The following is a 17,099-nucleotide window of genomic DNA, read 5'->3' as shown; positions in this document are numbered from 1 at the left end:
GAATGCAACGCCTCGGGAAACCGGGCTTGGATTTGTCAGATTTACATTTTTGAAGTTCTCATATTTATTTTCTCCAAGTTCTTCTATTTAGTCACATATTTGGGGAAGTATTTATAGTCTTATTGTTATGACAGATGGTTCAAATCCCAGCTGGGAAAAGAGGAAGTGGATTCAAAGCATCCTCTAATCTCTGAACATTTTTAATATGGGTGAGTAGGTGGGGAATTATCCTCTAACCTCTGCAGGTTCATGCTCAACTTATTGGGATATCACTTGAAGTTTTGTTTTCCCCATCTGTTATTAAAATTGGTTAATATCTGCTGGAGGACATCACTGTGCAGCTGGACTGAGGTTGCGCAGTGCAGTTGGTCTTGGTTGTTCAGCTCTCAGTGCTGTAACATGTTGGTCAGAGGTCAGAGGTCAGAGCAGCTGATATTCACCATGTAATGACTACCTAAGAGTGATATAATCAAGTTTAATTCAATATGATGTTGTTAAAATTGGTTCTAATTATCAATTTGAGTTCTTGTCACCTCCTCTGCCGCCCATTTATTACATTCTTTGTCCTCGGTTGATTCTGATCTCGAGCTATAACTGCTGCGGCTCGATAAGACCTGACTACTCATCCACCCGTTTTTAATACCCTTTCATTTTTCACAAGAAAGACAACACCGTACGATGTAGATATCACCCGGTGACTGCTACAAACGTGTCTGATTAAATCTGCACTTGTCCTCCTCACTGTCAACAAGCACGGCTGGCATCGTGTGCCATGATCCAGCTCATGTGAGGCTATAATGGAAGAGCGCCACAAGCTGTGTTCAAAGGAACATACCTCCATCTTGGATATCAAACATTTGGCAGCGGACCCAGTGCGAGTAACCCAATGAGCAGTGGGCAGTGCAAGGATAAAAACTGACACTGCGGGTAACGTTGCTGAGTTGGTTATATTGAGCTCCTTTAGGCTTTAGATTGATGCATTACCTTCCGTACAATTTCTCTTTAAATTGAACTGAAATTTCCTGATGTCCTTGCTTTTCTGTTATAAAACATAAAATAAGAAAAGAAAACAACATCAGTCTTCAGAATTTTTTTTCTATCCCATGTTTATGAACAGCAACTGCCACTCAGTTACCCACGACTTTACTTATTGCAATTTATGATACGGCCGCTTTGTATATTCAAACTTTTTTAATGTGTTTTGTTTTCTTAGTTTTATTCCATTTTTTATTGTTTTATGATACCTTGCTGAAAAAGAAAAAAATAACACTTTAGGGACGCAGTACATATTGGAACGAAACAGCCTCTCTCGAGTGTTTGTGTTGTGCTCCAGGGAGTCCCTGTCTACCAAAATACAGCCAGCAGATATTAAACACCTCAGTCTGAGACATAGGACCGTGTACAAGTTGCACTTTCACAGCTCTGGGGACATGCTCTTACACTTTTTGTATTCCTGAGCTCCATTAGCCTCCCTGTGGCTGTTTCCACTATTTCCCTCCAGCTAATGTTTTGTCATCTGAAACGTATGTGAATTAGCCCGTGGCGGAGATTGCCCTGTGGTAGTGATTCATCACCTGTTTGGCAGAGGTGACTGCATGAGCGACTGAGCGAGTGGTTACTGGTATGACGTGCGGAGCAAGCATCTGGTGCAGGGGGTTAATTGAGGGCAATTAAGGTGATTAATAGCTTTGTTTGAAGTGAAAACACAAGACAGACTAGCTTGTGTTACAGAGCAAATATTTTTGGGAAAAAATCCATCAGTGGCGAGAGAGGCTGGAGTGACTGGAGAGGGCAGCAGTCAGGTGTGTGTGACTGTGTGTGTCACACCAGGAATATTTAGACTCTCAGCTTAATGGCAACGGGAAATAAAGACATAGTGTGCATTTGTCTGTGTTTGGTGTGTGTTGGGTTGGGTGACTGGCTGTGTGTAGAGGGAAACAGAAACATAGACTTGTGTGTGTGATCATAGGGGTGAAGAGTAATATTGACATGGAGACATCTGGTTAAAAAGAGCTTCTGTTTCCGAGCTGCTCCATTCCTATTATTGTCATGGAGAAAAGCTGTGTGTGTGTGTGTGTATGTGTGTGTGTGTGTGTGTGGGTATCAAGAGAGAGTGAAAAAAAGACCTGAATGTCATGCTCACATATCCGTGCACAGTACAAACATGCTCAAACACATTTTACGTGAACTGTGGTTGTGTGGTTGTGAAAATCCAAAAAAGTTCTTCTCCAGGCAAGCTGCTTCCCCTCCCTCCCAGCTCCTCCAAACAGGAAGCAATTCCACTCGAGTGGGTCGAGAAATGGCTGTATTTTCCTCAGACATCATGGTGAACAACACTCATTTTGTTTCCTAGTCTAGTGCCGATTTGCTGCTGTGAAGATTTCAGATTTGTTTTGGTGGCATTTTTAACCACAAACTCATATTTTTTTTGCCTGTTTTATACTCCACAAAGCTGCCATTTATTTGTATTTTGAGTTCAACACTCACACCCCCCCATCATGACATTTTATATAAAATTATATCTTAATTATGTTTTCTTTAATATCTAAATTATATCTACCTATACACCATAATTGTAAAAGCTGCACAACTGTTTGCAAATTGCAACTATAAGACCTTTAAAGAGAGAAAACATCAGAGGTTAAAATAGCCTCGGTGTTAGAAAAGTGTTAGAAATGTTCTGCACAACCTCTGGTGCACTATTTGGGTCCAAATACCGCTTGTCCCCTTTAGCTCTGGCTTGACTGACTTACAGATTTAAAAAAGAATGGTGAAGCTAAAGGAGCAGTGGACATTTGTAGTATGACTCAGCATCTTTTCACTGAAAGCCACCACTCCAGCTTGTAACACTAACTTTCTGTTAAACATTTGAAGTCGACAACCCCAAGCCAAGATAACCCTGGTGACACCACTATGGTATCATCCGTTATTAATTTATCCAGCTTTGGACAGGTCCTTTAAAGGAGCTATTTGTAAGTTTTGTTATCACTACATAACCAACGTTAGCAGAAGAAATGTCGCAAGTTCAGCATCACACTTCATTCCTTTATTCACAAAGAGCTGTTTCCAGTGCTGGAAAGCAACACCAACGTTAACTCTTATATCTATCACATCTTCTACTGAAGCTAGGACGATAGCCAGCTAGCTATGCCCCATCACTTTCCGATAGCAACTCACTGCAGCCTCCAGTCATCCCTGAAGACGTAGCACTGCTCAGTGGGCAAATTATAAATGATCAGTATAACGGTCTATTCACTCAAGAAACCACGTTCTGCAGCAGAGAACACTTACAGATAGCCCCTTTAAGCCTCACAGACACATGATACACAGGGTTAGTCGTACCTACTTCTTGCTATGAGCAAACTGAAATTCACGGGCAAAAGATTTTAAAACTACTTACATGGTCTCTTTTCAGTCTTTGTCAGCACATGGACCATGACATTCTGAATGAGCTCTTACTGACAAATCATTGATTTTATTTATTCATCTTGTCCATTATTTATGTTTAGTCTGTTTATGAGTGTGGACCTTCCTATTCTTGCCTCTTCTTTAACTTTCAATAACACATCAGGCCAAGATTTGGAAATTTATGGGAGTGCTTGGTCCACTTTTCATGCAGTACTTCAGCTGTTTACTTATTTGAATTACTTCTTCTTACACTGCACCTTATTTACAGGAGCTGTTCATGAAGCATCATTAAACTTAAATTCATGATTCATAGCATCGTGTAAGTTGAAAGTGGGCCGTCCACTGGAGCAGAGCGAAATACAAATTGGATAGCCTTACACTATATAGCTGAATGCAGTCATGCAGCCAAGAGTTTAAGAAACAATCTCTGCCTGCTCCTCCATCAGTGCCTATTGCTTTATGTTATATGTGCAGTGGACTTATGGTGTGCCCACTTCCAGTTCTCACTCAGTTCATATCACTGGTACTGAATTCAGGTCTTATAATGTCATGAAAATTAATTGAATAGGGCCAGTCAACTGCAGCATGGAGTAAATCACAGTGATTAAGTTTGGGTTTGCAGTTCAGCTTAAGCACTGAAACACTTGGGTAACTGGTGAAGTATCAGAAAATCTTCCAGTATTCAGGCCATGTTCTAGCATCCACTCAACTTTCTGCTCATATCATAATCATGCAGCATTTGAGGAGAAGAAGATGTTTTATATGAATGTTTTCTTCCCCCGAGGTCTGTCAGCGAATTTATAAAATGAGCCATATTTGACTTAGAGAAAGCAAAGCAGAAAGGATCGGGATCTGTCAAGGTCGTCTGTCAAAAGTAGGACACGTCTGAATTCAGGGAAGGGTTTCATTTCAAAACAGAAAACACCTTGTAACCAATAGTGACGGAGTTGAACAGGAAGACAGCCACGCTGACAGACTTTGCCTCATCCTGCATCTATTCCCCCACCAGTCAAAACACCAACCTGAAATAGACGCTTTGTTTCCTATAAATGGCTTTAACACATGCTCTGATGAAACTGGATATGTATAATAACATCTTTTTACTGACACTATTTATATTTTAAAGGCTATTACACCTAATTGTACGTCACCCTCTATCCCCTCTATGTTTTTAATCTCCCAGTTTTGGCACGGTCAGGGGGTTTGTCTGCATGCATAATCTCGTTCGACCAAATGGGAAAATAAAATGCCGTGAAACATATTGCTGATCTTGGCAGGTTGTGTCACGGTTATGTGTTATAGAGAACTACAGGGTTACTGCTATCACAGCATCTGTACTTGCCCACACTTTTCCCTGAATGTTTGCGACTCCCTCCCAGCGCTCTGCCTATGCCAGCTGTTATTGTTAAAGGTCTGTGAACCTGACATCCAAACATGGTTTTATATGTCATTAAACTCCACTGTCCTTGCCTTTTAGGCCCTCAGAGATAATCAATCACTTGTAAAATGGTGCCAATATGTTAGCATACAGGGGGTGTGCAGATCAGGGCATGAATAACATCAGGATGGATCGGATTACCAGGAGTCAGAATGTGGTCGAGGGGATTGTTTGAGTTTGGGTTTGCAGAATATTCTATAGCATAAAATCCACACCGAGCTGGGTAAATACTTCTCTAATGGTCAGGCAGTCTGAGCTGTTTTTGCACTAATGTTATTTCTGCCACCCTCGGTCTATAAAGTTCCTGAACTTGCCCGGCATGTGCTTGTTTTAGCTTGTAAAGGTGAGAGCTCTGAGGCTGGGGTACAAAGTTGTGAAGGTTATACTGAAGCTGTGCGGGGCTGATCACAGCTAGAAGCTTTTTAACATCTCAAAAGAAAAGTGCTGACATTCATAACCTGTATTACAATGTATCTGTGTGCTAAATAATCTATCTGATGAAAGAGATTAATGGACTCTTCCCCTCTTCCCCTGTCTCCGTTTGCTTCCACATCTGCAAAAATGGTTCATTTCTGCAGTGAAGAAGGGAAAAGATGGGGAGGAAAAGATGACGAGAGAGGGAGCATTTTAATAAGAAGCAAGAGGTAAAAAAGTCTAACAAGTGTTTAACAGATGGCAACCTGCAGGAGAGCAACACCAACCCACACAAACAAAAAATGTAAATGTTTTATGGCACAGTAAGGGCTTTGTTTTGACGTGAAATCAGAAGCGACAGATTGTTCAGTGTAATAAAAGGGACATTTGATGTTAAGGTTACACAAGGTTGATGCTGACTGTTGTTTCAACATCTCTTCAATGCTATAATGTTTTCCGGAGGGAGAGGAGAGAGGTGAGAGAAAGTAAGGTCTTGTGGTCTGCTTTGGTTTCTAATATTGCAGAGGTAGTTCTTCAGCGGCCAAGCGGCACCATGTGATGGTAACTGGATCGCAACACAGCTGCAGCCGCGGGCACCCTCGGTCGTCCCCAAGGCTGCTGGAATAGCGACAGGGCAGCTACGCACATATGCAGGCACACAAATACTGTACATACACACACACACACACACACACACACACAAGCCAGTGCATGGAAAAACCCGAATAGTACAGGATGGGGGTAAGTGGGGAGGTGCGGGAGAGAACTCTACCCTGCCTGTTTCAAAGATGTTTTTAAAGCTGTGAAATTTCTAGTCCAACCACGACCGGCTCAGTTACACACAGGGCTGTCTTTTAAAGCAAGAGCTGGTGTGTTTGTTCTTCTGTTAAATGAAGGGTAGCAGTGGTCAGACAGGAACCCAACTACAGTCAATTAGGAATGTCTCTGTCAGAGGGCAGACCAGACGCTTGTTCTCTATTAAAGCCTTGTTGTTTCTATTAGCTCTGATGGCCATCGCAGTGAATTTATGGAACGAGTGGGACAGATAGAGTAGGCTACCCCAGAATAGCTGCATATGTTAGAAGGAGAAAAGGGCCAAACTTTAGACTGAGAACATGTGTGATGATTTTTAGTGTTACTTGTTAGAAACATAACAAACTGAGTGTCTGACTTAAACACATGTTTGAGTGTCATAACCTCTGTGTTATTAAAGGTCTAATCATTTTTCCACATTTAACTGTATAAAACCGACTTGAACCTATGTTATATAATTTGTTGAGTTGTGTACTGACATTGTCCAATATGTTTCCTGCCATTTCCAGACCTAGAGAAATCATTTGGTCACCTGTCAATGACATCATATCCCCTTTGCGCATGCATCAGCCTTGTGGTTGTCTGTCAGAAGTGGTCAAAATAAATTTTTCATCCAGTTTTAAGCAACATTTCTTAAATACACTTCTTACATCTTGGTTGCTTTTTAACTATAGCCAAAGCGGATGAAGGATTTTAGTCACTGAACATCTGGATCTGAAGTTAACAAGCTGAGCAAACGTTAGCAGCAGCTTGGCTCCCAGCCTCTGTCAGACGCCCTTTGTCTGCCGAACACTGATTTTTAATGTGAAACTACTTTATTCAGTGTTTTTAGTGGATTCCGTGACTGGGTCTGTTTGTTTTGAAGAGGAAGAGACCTCGGCACATAATTCGGCCTCTGGTAGAAACTTCCTAAATGTTTGACACTGAAGGAATCCAAACTGATCCCATGTTACTTCACAGTGCGACCGAACTCCATCTTTTGTTCTTGTTTTGATTGAGAGACCCTTACTGGCAGAAAATTACATATTGTGCGTTTAAGTGTCCTATAACCTTTCAGAAACACAAACACATCCACACTGTATAAAAAAAATAAATTAAACAGAAATACAATGAAACTTTTGTTTAAACAATATTGTACTCCAGGCAAGACAAAGATGGATTTTTTGATTGTGTTTGTTGTGAGTTGTTCTTGAGTTAAGAGCACAGTCTGACTTGCACTGCACGAAATCTGTCTGCACTGTGATATGATCTATTGATTGTGTCTTGTTTGTCTGTATGTGTGTTCATCCATCCCTCAGCTCTTAAGCGCTGCTGGTCTGACACTTGCAGCGACCATATATCTTCACTCTGTGCTCCAGACTTTAAAAAACCTACACTGATTTGATCACTGAAGGTTAAAATTTATTACACAAACATCTCTTGGATATCACTGTCAAATTTGGACAAAACTTGATGAATGATGCTTGGCACTGTTTTCCGGTGTCTATATAAATTACATCATTGGCTGGATGGGGTCAGAATGATTAAAGGTTGGCATTTCAAGAAGACATGAAGGCACTTTTCTTTTTCACTAGTGGGTTCTAGCTGTGCATTGGTCATGACCGAAAAGCAATTTTTCCTTTTATATACTTATACTTTATTTTACTTTAAAAGGTCATCGTATGCCATGGGAATGAATGTGTGCTAACTGAGGCAATGCTGCACTAAAGATGCTTTCATTACTGGCCAGCATCCACAAATCATAGCAAGATTGCCGTACCCATATCTCAAACACGCACACACACACACACACATACACACACACACACACACACACACACACACACACACACACACACACACACTGTAGTGTAACCTTACACCAGTATCTCTGAGCCAGACTTGGCCACCAAAAACCAAAGAGCATGCAGGGCTGTTTCAGGGCAGGGTGGGACAGGAGAGAATCCAAAGTGCTTGGCAAGTTGGCAGACAGATCAAACGCTATGCCCTGAACCCTGATACGCAATGTTGCAGATACTTAGTGAAATAAATAGAGGGAGTACTGTCTGGAGTGTAATGATAATGTTCATTAGTACACCAAACATGGCATTTTCTTATTTATAAGAAGTCTAAAAAACCATGTAAAACCAGTTAAAAATTCAAGTATCTCTCCTTGGGGAAAGTGAATTTAGCGTACCTTTACCTCAAAGTCAATTAATGTTGCTGAAGTGGTTTATTACAACATCAGCACAACGCATTCTGAACAGTTTATAGTTTTGCTTGTGCAAGCAGCAGATAAAGATTTTGTGTCAGTGTTTTCCTGAGAGTAAATGTGATTTAATGCTATATCCTTCAATATCTCTAGCATGTCTTTATTACTGTCAATTAGCCAAAATGGTGCTAATGTTGCTAACAGCTGGAATACACCCAAAAGTGATAAAATGAAGCTTTCAACCTGTTTTATATATTACCCAAACAAAATTAACAAAAACAGTAATCAGTTCTCTAAGTGCCTGAAATAAAAGAAAGAGAATAAAAGAACAAATAAATAACCCTTATACATCTCTCGGGACAGAAACAAGGAAACAAGCAACAATAAAGTACAACTTCACATAATAATCACATAATATGTCAGTAAAACCCAATGGTAGCTGGTCCTGCAAACCAATCACCAGCCAGGATTTATCTGAGTAATCAATAACCTGCAGCAGCTCTCCTGCAGCTGAAACCACACTGCAACAGGTCCATATACTACAGGAATCAGTGGTACAATACGTCAGTACGATCTTGGATTATTATGGCAGCCACACAGACAACCTTGACTTCAATTATAGTTCAACAAAATCAAACCCTCTCTTCTTCCCACGTTATAGACTTTAATTCAAATTTATCATTAACTAAGTAAGGTGTAAACATTTGGGGCGTTCTTGTGTAACTGAGCTTGTTTTTGTTCAGTTAATTACCTGTGAAAATTTCCCTTTCTTCACACAAGATCAGTTTGAGCCGACCAACCAGATAATCATTAAAAATAATTTGGGCAGACATGTGGTTTCTAACTGTTGCAACCCAGTGTGTCCATAGTGACGTGGAGAGTCCTTTTCACCTTTCAAACATCACATAACAACACTATTAAATTCAAACGGCAGCTCTCTTAGAAATGCCAAGGGAAATGACCTTGCCACACCAAGACATATGCTTTTAGTCCACTCTCAGTCTGTAATGAGGAGAGCTGGCAGGACGATCAAAGGCTTTCCACTGAACCCTGATGCTAAATGTTCCTGATGACCTGTCCAAGGGGAGAAATAACTGATCATACCAAACAAGTAGAGAGGTCTGGGCTCTTCAACTGTGGTCAGAGTCCCCTGAAAAACTCCCTTGAATGAGAATTTACCTTCTCTGCATGTCTGCTTTTGCACACAGCGAGTGTAAACACTGCAACGTGGTAGAGGAAATGAAGGCAATGGGAAAACAAAGATCATTTTGATAGGTGGGTGCTATAGTGCACGTGTGAAGACAACAATGCTTGGCTATTGATAGAAAGAGGGAGAGAGGAGAAGAAGACCTCCTAGTCTGAAATAACAGGGTGGAGGTGAACAAATAGAGTTGTGAGTTGTGCTAGGTCTTTGTCATGTCTCCCCCACCCACTTGCTCTCTCCAGCTCTTTTCTTTCATTGCATCCTATCTTTCCTGTCGCTACTGCGGCTGATAGTGTGTACGATGAAAATATTAAGATGAGAGTTACAGGGAAAACGCCAAAGCAAAGCTTTTCTGCCTTGAACTGAGCGAAATCAATCCGACTGAAATGGAAATGAGGCACAACCAGAGAATGAACAGCAGGAGAGCCAGAGGTGGGCGACAAAAGAGAGAGGGCGGGGACGGAGAAGGGTTGGGGCTGTTACAAATCCAAAAACATGTTTCAGCCTGTTGAAACTGCTTTGTCAGCATACTGGCGCGAATCCAATAACGCCCCCCCCCCCCCCCAACACATGCTCGCTTTCTCTCCCCTTTCCCCCTCTGGCCCACAAAAGAAAATGTTAATCGACCTGCGATTGAAGATCAAATCAAACCTTTCCAAAAAGCACAGAACAATAAAGCTAATCTGTCTGTCCCTGGCACAATCCTAACAAGAACGGTGGAACGTGAGTGGCACTTCAGAGCAGGGTCGCCATCTATTAAGCCGCCACATGCCTCGTCTAAGGACACCCAGGAATGAAACATTGGGGAACTGGATAAATGAGTTTTTCCCCGAGCTTTCCCGAGGGGAAAATTGATTTATATCCTCTGTGTTATTCCTCACAGAAGTCATTATCACCCCTTTGTGATTGATGCTTATCTTTTCCTCGTCATAGTGAAAATGGCAATTTGCACTCTCGGTAAGGAAGAGGTTGTGTTGTGAAATTGTCGCAGATACCGCGCAGTAAAACACAATGGCACATATTGAGCTTTTTTTTCAGGCTCACAACCTCATCTTCCTTTGTGCCAATCTCCCCCTCTCTGTCTGTCTGTGAAAGGACGGGGAGGGAGAGGCAGTCTGATATGCTGGTAGATACACGCAAACAGACACGCAGCGGTGCGCTATCATCTCTGTGTTGACGCCACAAGGTCCAGAGTTGTCAAAAGTATCTGACCTCCATCTTTGAGAGATTACAGAACTGAACCAAAAAAAAAAAAAAAAAAACGAACAGAGAAAGACAGAAAAAGTGGAAAGTGGATATGGATCAAATACGTGTTCAAACAAACTCAGCCGTCGTCAGGCTCAGCATTCAATAAAGAACAATGTTGCCTAGGCAACGCTGGCACCCTCCCATTCACACCCTTTATTGAATAGTTCCCATCTTCCCTGTTTGAAGAAATGATACTGTATAAAATATTAAACAGTACGCAATATGATTGGTGGGTTTTGGTTATACAGTCAAAATGATAGACTACACTCTGCCACAATGGCTTACATTTGGGGAACAATAGAGCTTATGAAATACCAATAAATAATGAATACATATCTCATAGTAAAAAAAAAAAAGAAAAGAAAAAGAAGGCGCTAACAGATCAAAATCAGAGATGGGGGGTTTCACTGTCAACCCTTTCTGTGCTATTGTAGAACCATTTATGGAAACTCTTTGCTCCTTCTAACTTCTTGGCTAATCACCTGCTTCACCTCATTTCCTCCTCTCATTGTTGGTTTTCTTACAGGTTGAAAAGAGTTTTGACACCACAACCAGACTTTTTTTTCAAAATCAAAGTCAAAAATCACAAGTAAGAAATGGACACAAGTGCAAACGCCAGGCTTAGTTTTGCACTGATGTTTCCCATTGCTGTTATAGTCTTATAACGTCATAGTCTTCCATAATGTTTACAGTCTGTCTTGCAGTACTTGTGGGTTCTTTTTCATGTATTTATGTATTTTCTAATGTCTACTCTATGTACCCCTTTTAATTGCCCTCTGGGGACAAATAAAGTTTCTTGAATTGAATTGAAACACTACTTGACTTTTTCATTAACTTTGTTTTATGGATGTATTTTATATGTCTTCTGCTGGAAGAGAGAATAAAATATGATTAATGTAAGCAGGGTGGTGCAGTTCATTTTTACCCAATAAAAAACATTTCATTTTTCAAGTGTATAATTGTAAAAAATATAATCAGTGTAGCCAAGTATTCAAGTGCATACGTTTCATTTCATTGTTACATTTTTAATGATAGTTAAAATGTAGTAAAATACATTTTAAAGAAAAATAAGAAAAAAATACAAACTGGAAAATTGTTTTTAAATATTTCCCCTTTAGCCACTTTACAGCAACCAGCTCTTGTCAAGAAAACCTGTAATACAACTAGCAATTTTTATATTTATACCCTCCACATGAATTCTTGGTCCACACATAAACAAAGTGCTCTTTCCATTTGCCTGTCAGGCTCTCAGCAGAGCCTCCACAGAGAAAGGTAATGGCCTCACAGCGGGGGTCCTGACTGAGCTGCCGTGAGGGCTCTTGACAGAGTCAGCATGAGGACCTGCCTGTGCGGCAGGAGTGTCTGCGCTCCAGCCCTTAGCTGTCAGAGGTCTGGGATCAAAAGTCCTGCTGGCTGCGCTGACGCCTGATGCGCCCAGGATATCCTGATCTGATCTAAAAACAGAGTGTGTGATGGATGAAGAGTCCATTATTTCTGTTGGCTTTGAAGGGGGTTTGACAAGTTCCAGACCTGACGGACCTGTGCCGCTGTGATTTTTCAGTCCGTGCTGTGATGGTAGAGGCGTCAGCTCTGGTCGGTTTTTCTTCTCGCAGATTTTCCATCCGTTCCACACCTCCTCGTCCCCCCTGGCTTGCTCTGAGCTTTGGCATAAAAAGTCATTACAGTCACCCTCTGTGGACGATCTGCTCTTCAGGTGGAAGAAGTGATGAAACTGGAAGTCACACTCGTATAGAGGCTTATACTTATACACGGGCACGTAGGTGGATGCCCCTGCAGCAGCGGGGTCCTTGTTGAGAGGGCAGCAGTGGAGGTTAGGGGAGACAGACAGGGGTGGAGGGTGAAGCACGGGGAGCAGGGCTGAGGAGGGGAAGGAGAGGTCATCCTGCAGCTGTCTCTGCCTCAGCTCTCGCTCCAGCATCACGTTCTCCAGCTCCTTGTCTGCGAAGGCTCGTCTCTTCCTCATCCGGGCGCTGATGGACGGGCACGTGAAGTGCGTTTGATCGCGCTGCGTCTGCTTAGTCCAGCAGGAGGAGTCTTCCTCCAGAGGCACCACCGGTTTCAGCCCTGAACATGGGAGAGAAGTCACATGCTGCTGTTATGCATCGACTTATTTAATTCATTTGTGGATTATGAATTTGCTCCAACCAGTTAATTGTTGTGTTTGTGTTTGAATACTTTGCTGTTTATTATTTTAATTATGCAGTTGGTTAGCTGCGTCAGTTTTGTTTTACTAAGAGCCCAGGAAGCCTGAGAACACTTTCAAGAAGACAAAGCTTCCATCAGGCTTTGACTGCAAGCCAGCAGCTAATAATACACACTGTATATCACTGCAATGGTCCGTTGTTGAAATGGTGTGGCGCAGTGACAAAGACAGATAAATTAAGTGTGTGTTTCTGCTGTGTAATGACATCCAGGAGGCGGCGTCAGCCAAAGACGGCTCTGTAAATGCAGGTGTCTGAATAAAGGCTGGGATTACACGTGTACCAGGGAATCAGTGTCCTCAGAAATTCAACAAAACATTGCTCTCATGTCTGTAGTTGTATTTACCAGTGTGTGAGTCTGTTTCTCTACAATCTTCTTGTCTGAGAAAAGTTATTTCTGACATGTGGATGCACACCCTTTATAAGTTACAAGTCAGTGTGCGATGAACCACTTCCTTCACGAGCAGACGATATACCCAGTTGATTCATGTGCGATCTTGAATGAACTCTGACAAAATGTAACACATTAAAAGCAAGAAAGCTTAATGCAAAAGTTGAATTCAAAGGTTTCATCTGATCTACTGAAAAAAAAAAACCCTGTACTTTCTGTCACAGCCTGGGAGAAAAGAGGTACGTTAATGAGAAAGGAGGTGTTAATTAAACTTTACCCTGCAGGATGCTCTTAGCTAGGACGCTTGGCTCTGCTGCTCTGCTGTAATGCTGATACGCTGTCCTCCGCAATGGAGCTGCACACCTGACCCCCTTCTTACCCTGGGAGAAACACGGGAGGGGAATTAGACATTTGGACATAATCATATTATCCTGAGATCACCCCCCAGGGGTCATTAAAGGCATTTAACACATTATAGGAAGCAGTAAAGGTCTTTGTGATTCTAACATATAAAGAAGTGAGAGATATTTATGCTGTCGACACGACAGGAATGTGCAGTTAATATAAATGTAAGTCATTTTGTATTTAGAGGAGTGAATAAAAACCCTATACTACACTTGTTAATTTAGTTGTTAAACTTTGATAGAATATTTCATAAATATTTATTTATGACACAATGTAAAATATGTATTGACAGTGTTATTATGAATTTCACATTTTGCCATCAATTTCAAATGCAGACAGGTTTCTATTGCTGTGCTTCTTATTATTTAAAAGCAACAGCAAAAAAATTTAAGCTAGAGATGTTCATTCCTCTGAGGGAAATTTCTACTCAGTGATATTTTTAATATTTGTGTATGTTTTAATTAGTGTGTCTGTTTGTGACTACTGCTTTGTATAATTGTATTTTGTTGCTGCCATTGCTCTTATAAAAGAGATCTTGATCATAATAAGACTTTATAAATAAATGAATTATTCAATTAACTATCCATTCTTAAGAATAACACTAACTGCTACAAAATAATTAGTAAAACATTGCTCAAATAGCCAACATCTGACTTGAATATAACAGTGAAAAGATGAATAAAAACAAAGGGCACATCTGTGCTTCCAGCTGCTATATTTGTGCAATTTTTATTTGGACAAATAATATCAAACTTCTCCCTGTGTGCAGCCATGAGATAGTCAGACTTCTGTCACACATATTAGTTGAAAAGATGGAAAATAATAATGGCTGTGCAAATTCAGACCTCCAGCATTAGGCTTGTTTCTAAGCACATCTGTAAAATGTAAAATATGTATCTGTGTTTCTCTTAAGAAAACAGCTAAAGAAAACTACCAAACTATATATAAATCTTTCAATAATTTTCTCACATTTTATGACCAACAGCAGTTTGAAATTCTTAGTGGTTTGACCCTAAACGACTATCAACCTCCTGATGATCTCCTACTGGAGGTCACATTTACCCATCTGTTGATCCTCCATCATCCCTCCATCACTGACCTGCCCCCGGGCTCCCCTCACCTCCGCGGCTTGCTGCCGCCTCAGCGCCACCTGCGCTGCCATTACGCGCTGCCGCTCCACCACCAGCAGGCAGCAGGCGCAGCGGCAGTCCCTCCAGCGGCAGAAGCGTTTGTGGCCCTTCAGACACGACACGACGCCGTGGTTCCGACAGCGGGCGCATTTGGGGCTCCGCGTCATCTTGCGCGGCTTCTGCTGCTGGCGCTCTGAGGACGGGGTCGCTTTACTCTGCCCTCCGTCCCCGGGGCTGCCGTGCTGCCCGGCGCATCCGTCAGGACTTGTCACGTCAATAATTTCTTCAGATTGTAGCACTTCAGGTTTTGCTGTGGTCTCCTGCTGCAGGCCTCCTTCCAGCTGAGAGGACATCTAGGCCTATGACTAACAGTACAGGAATCCCGCTTTTACTGCACTGTGTCGGTGCTAACGCTGAGCAGGCTTTTAGGAAAAGATGAAACAGGATTTTAACTCAAGATCAAACGTGATGATAGTTGTGACTTGTTAAAGTAGAATTAAAAATAATAATCCTCTGTCTGTTCTTATTAAAGAGTCAGGAGAGCTGATAAAGCACAGCTGTGGTGTTGTTTTACGCACGCATTTTAATCACAGTAATAGTTCCAACACAACAGACTCTAACACTGCAGCACCTGCAGCATGACAGATCCTCCCATTGAAATAAATCAGCTTCCATCAGACAGAAACTCAAACGACGCATTGAGAGGACGATCCCGGGATTACAGAGACTAATGCGCCACAACTGAACTGAAAGCCAGTTGGTGTCCTGCTCCAGTCTGCTGCTGCTGCTGCTGCTGCTGCTGCTACAGGACAGTGTTTTCAGGGTGGAAACTTTGCAGCCTGCCGCCAGACGTTTGAAATGTTAAGCCTCTCTCAGCTGCTCTCTGACGCTCTTTCCAAGAAAACACACGGATGGTAGACCGGGCCACAATGCCGAGCTCCTGGCGCAGGACCCATCAGCAAAGATCTGGGGGAACCCGTTTACAGCAGAAGCAGCTACCCCCCCTCCCTATAAACACTTCTACCTGCCCTGCCCTGCCCTGCCCACCTTCCAAGTTGTTCTCATCTTTCAACAGAAGTTTTGGGCTCCTGCCAAACCCGCGTCCCCACGTCATCATCTCAGGCAAAAAAAAAAAAAAAAAAAAAAATGTATGTGAAGATAATTTTTTATGAGTATGTGAGAAAATGTAAATTTAAAGCATTTGAATGAATTCATTGACGGCTACATTAAAAAAAATCAACAGGAGTAATACAACCAGCCTACTGAAACTAATAATTATTCTAATTATCATCATAATAGCGGTATATATTTAGAGAGGGAGCTGCCGAGCTGGAGAGCTGGCTCATTTAAAAACACACAGTCAGGTTGTGAGCCCGCGAAGCTGCATATCTGTATGTGAGCTGTATGTTTTACCAGACTGATACAATATGAACCAATTACGCAGGCGCCTTGGGGGAAGAGGAGGCAATGGGGGGGGGGGGGGGTTACATTTTCATATTACCCTAGGAGTCATCTTCGCGCTCATATTTATTCATAACACAGCTAAATAATTAATTGAGTTAATGGCTCTCTTGATGTTTCCAGTGTCACCATTTCTGAGCCTGAAAGTGAATAATCGAACCCATTGAAATACATAAATATTCCCACTTAGTAAAGGTTGTTTAGATGAGTGGTTTTTTAACAGTGGTTAACTCAGAGTTCATTATTTTAATTCTCACCTTTTTAAAAAAAAAAAAAAACAATATAATTTGATGTTGATATTAGATAATGCATTGCATGATGGAGAGAACAGTTCCTAATACTGCTTATTTTTTATCATCAGTTCAGGCTGTTGTACTTGCCCTTGGTCAGTGATGTGTAGTGTAGATTATACATACAGTGAATTTCAGTGGGTGTTGATGTTATGCTGCACTCATCTCCTCAGCAGCACACACTCCTAATGCTAATGTAGGGAATAAAAAGAGCTCATGTTTCCTTGACCTATCACCATGACAAGCTGTAACACACAGTTCAGTGTGTCAGACTCCACTGAGACGGTATGAAAAGTGTGCTCCCTACTGGCTGGATTCTGTAATTACACCCAGGGTAATTAACAGGGGCCTACACGGGCAGAAGTCATTCAAATAATGTTCAGCATGGGATCATTTGTTGGACAGGTTTCAACTATGTGGCAACCACACATCCTCCACAGGACCCTTCAGGGCTTTCTAGTCATCTCTGTAGATCCTGATTGGG

General features: G+C 41.7%; 1 protein-coding gene across 2 annotated transcripts; it reads right to left on the bottom strand.

Annotated features, from left to right (window-relative positions):
• Window positions 1-11,725: 11,725 nt before the first annotated feature.
• On the bottom strand, window positions 11,726-16,128 carry dmrt2b (doublesex and mab-3 related transcription factor 2b). Of its 2 annotated transcripts, none has more exons than XM_071486401.1 (3): window positions 14,834-16,128; window positions 13,607-13,709; window positions 11,726-12,801 (listed from the first exon to the last, which is right to left on the bottom strand). In XM_071486401.1, exons 1-3 carry the CDS (start codon window positions 15,215-15,217, stop codon window positions 11,957-11,959), a joined length of 1,332 nt encoding a protein of 443 aa, XP_071342502.1. In that variant the 5' UTR covers window positions 15,218-16,128; the 3' UTR covers window positions 11,726-11,956. The 2 variants fall into 2 exon arrangements, with proteins under 2 accessions (XP_071342502.1, XP_071342503.1); XM_071486402.1 differs by having other exon boundaries at window positions 14,855-16,126.
• Window positions 16,129-17,099: the final 971 nt, after the last annotated feature.

The sequence above is a fragment of the Trachinotus anak genome, unplaced genomic scaffold (assembly GCF_046630095.1).
Source record: "Trachinotus anak isolate AG129_WGS33_773 ecotype Australia unplaced genomic scaffold, CSIRO_AGI_Tana_v1 ptg000010l, whole genome shotgun sequence".
In the NCBI taxonomy this organism is placed as follows: domain Eukaryota; kingdom Metazoa; phylum Chordata; class Actinopteri; order Carangiformes; family Carangidae; genus Trachinotus; species Trachinotus anak.
The sequence above is the reverse complement of the archived record's forward strand: the minus strand, read 5'-3'. Positions and strand labels throughout refer to the sequence as shown.

Bases quoted from the DNA above. Each gene is read 5' to 3' on its own strand.
- dmrt2b (XM_071486401.1), bottom strand. From the start codon at position 15,217: ATGTCCTCTCAGCTGGAAGGAGGCCTGCAGCAGGAGACCACAGCAAAA. The intron at 13,710-14,833 runs GTCAGTGATGGA...TGTTTCTCCCAG, and splicing joins TGAGGGGAGCCCGGGGGCAG to GGTAAGAAGGGGGTCAGGTG. The intron at 12,802-13,606 runs GTAAAGTTTAAT...TCCCATGTTCAG, and splicing joins AGCTAAGAGCATCCTGCAGG to GGCTGAAACCGGTGGTGCCT.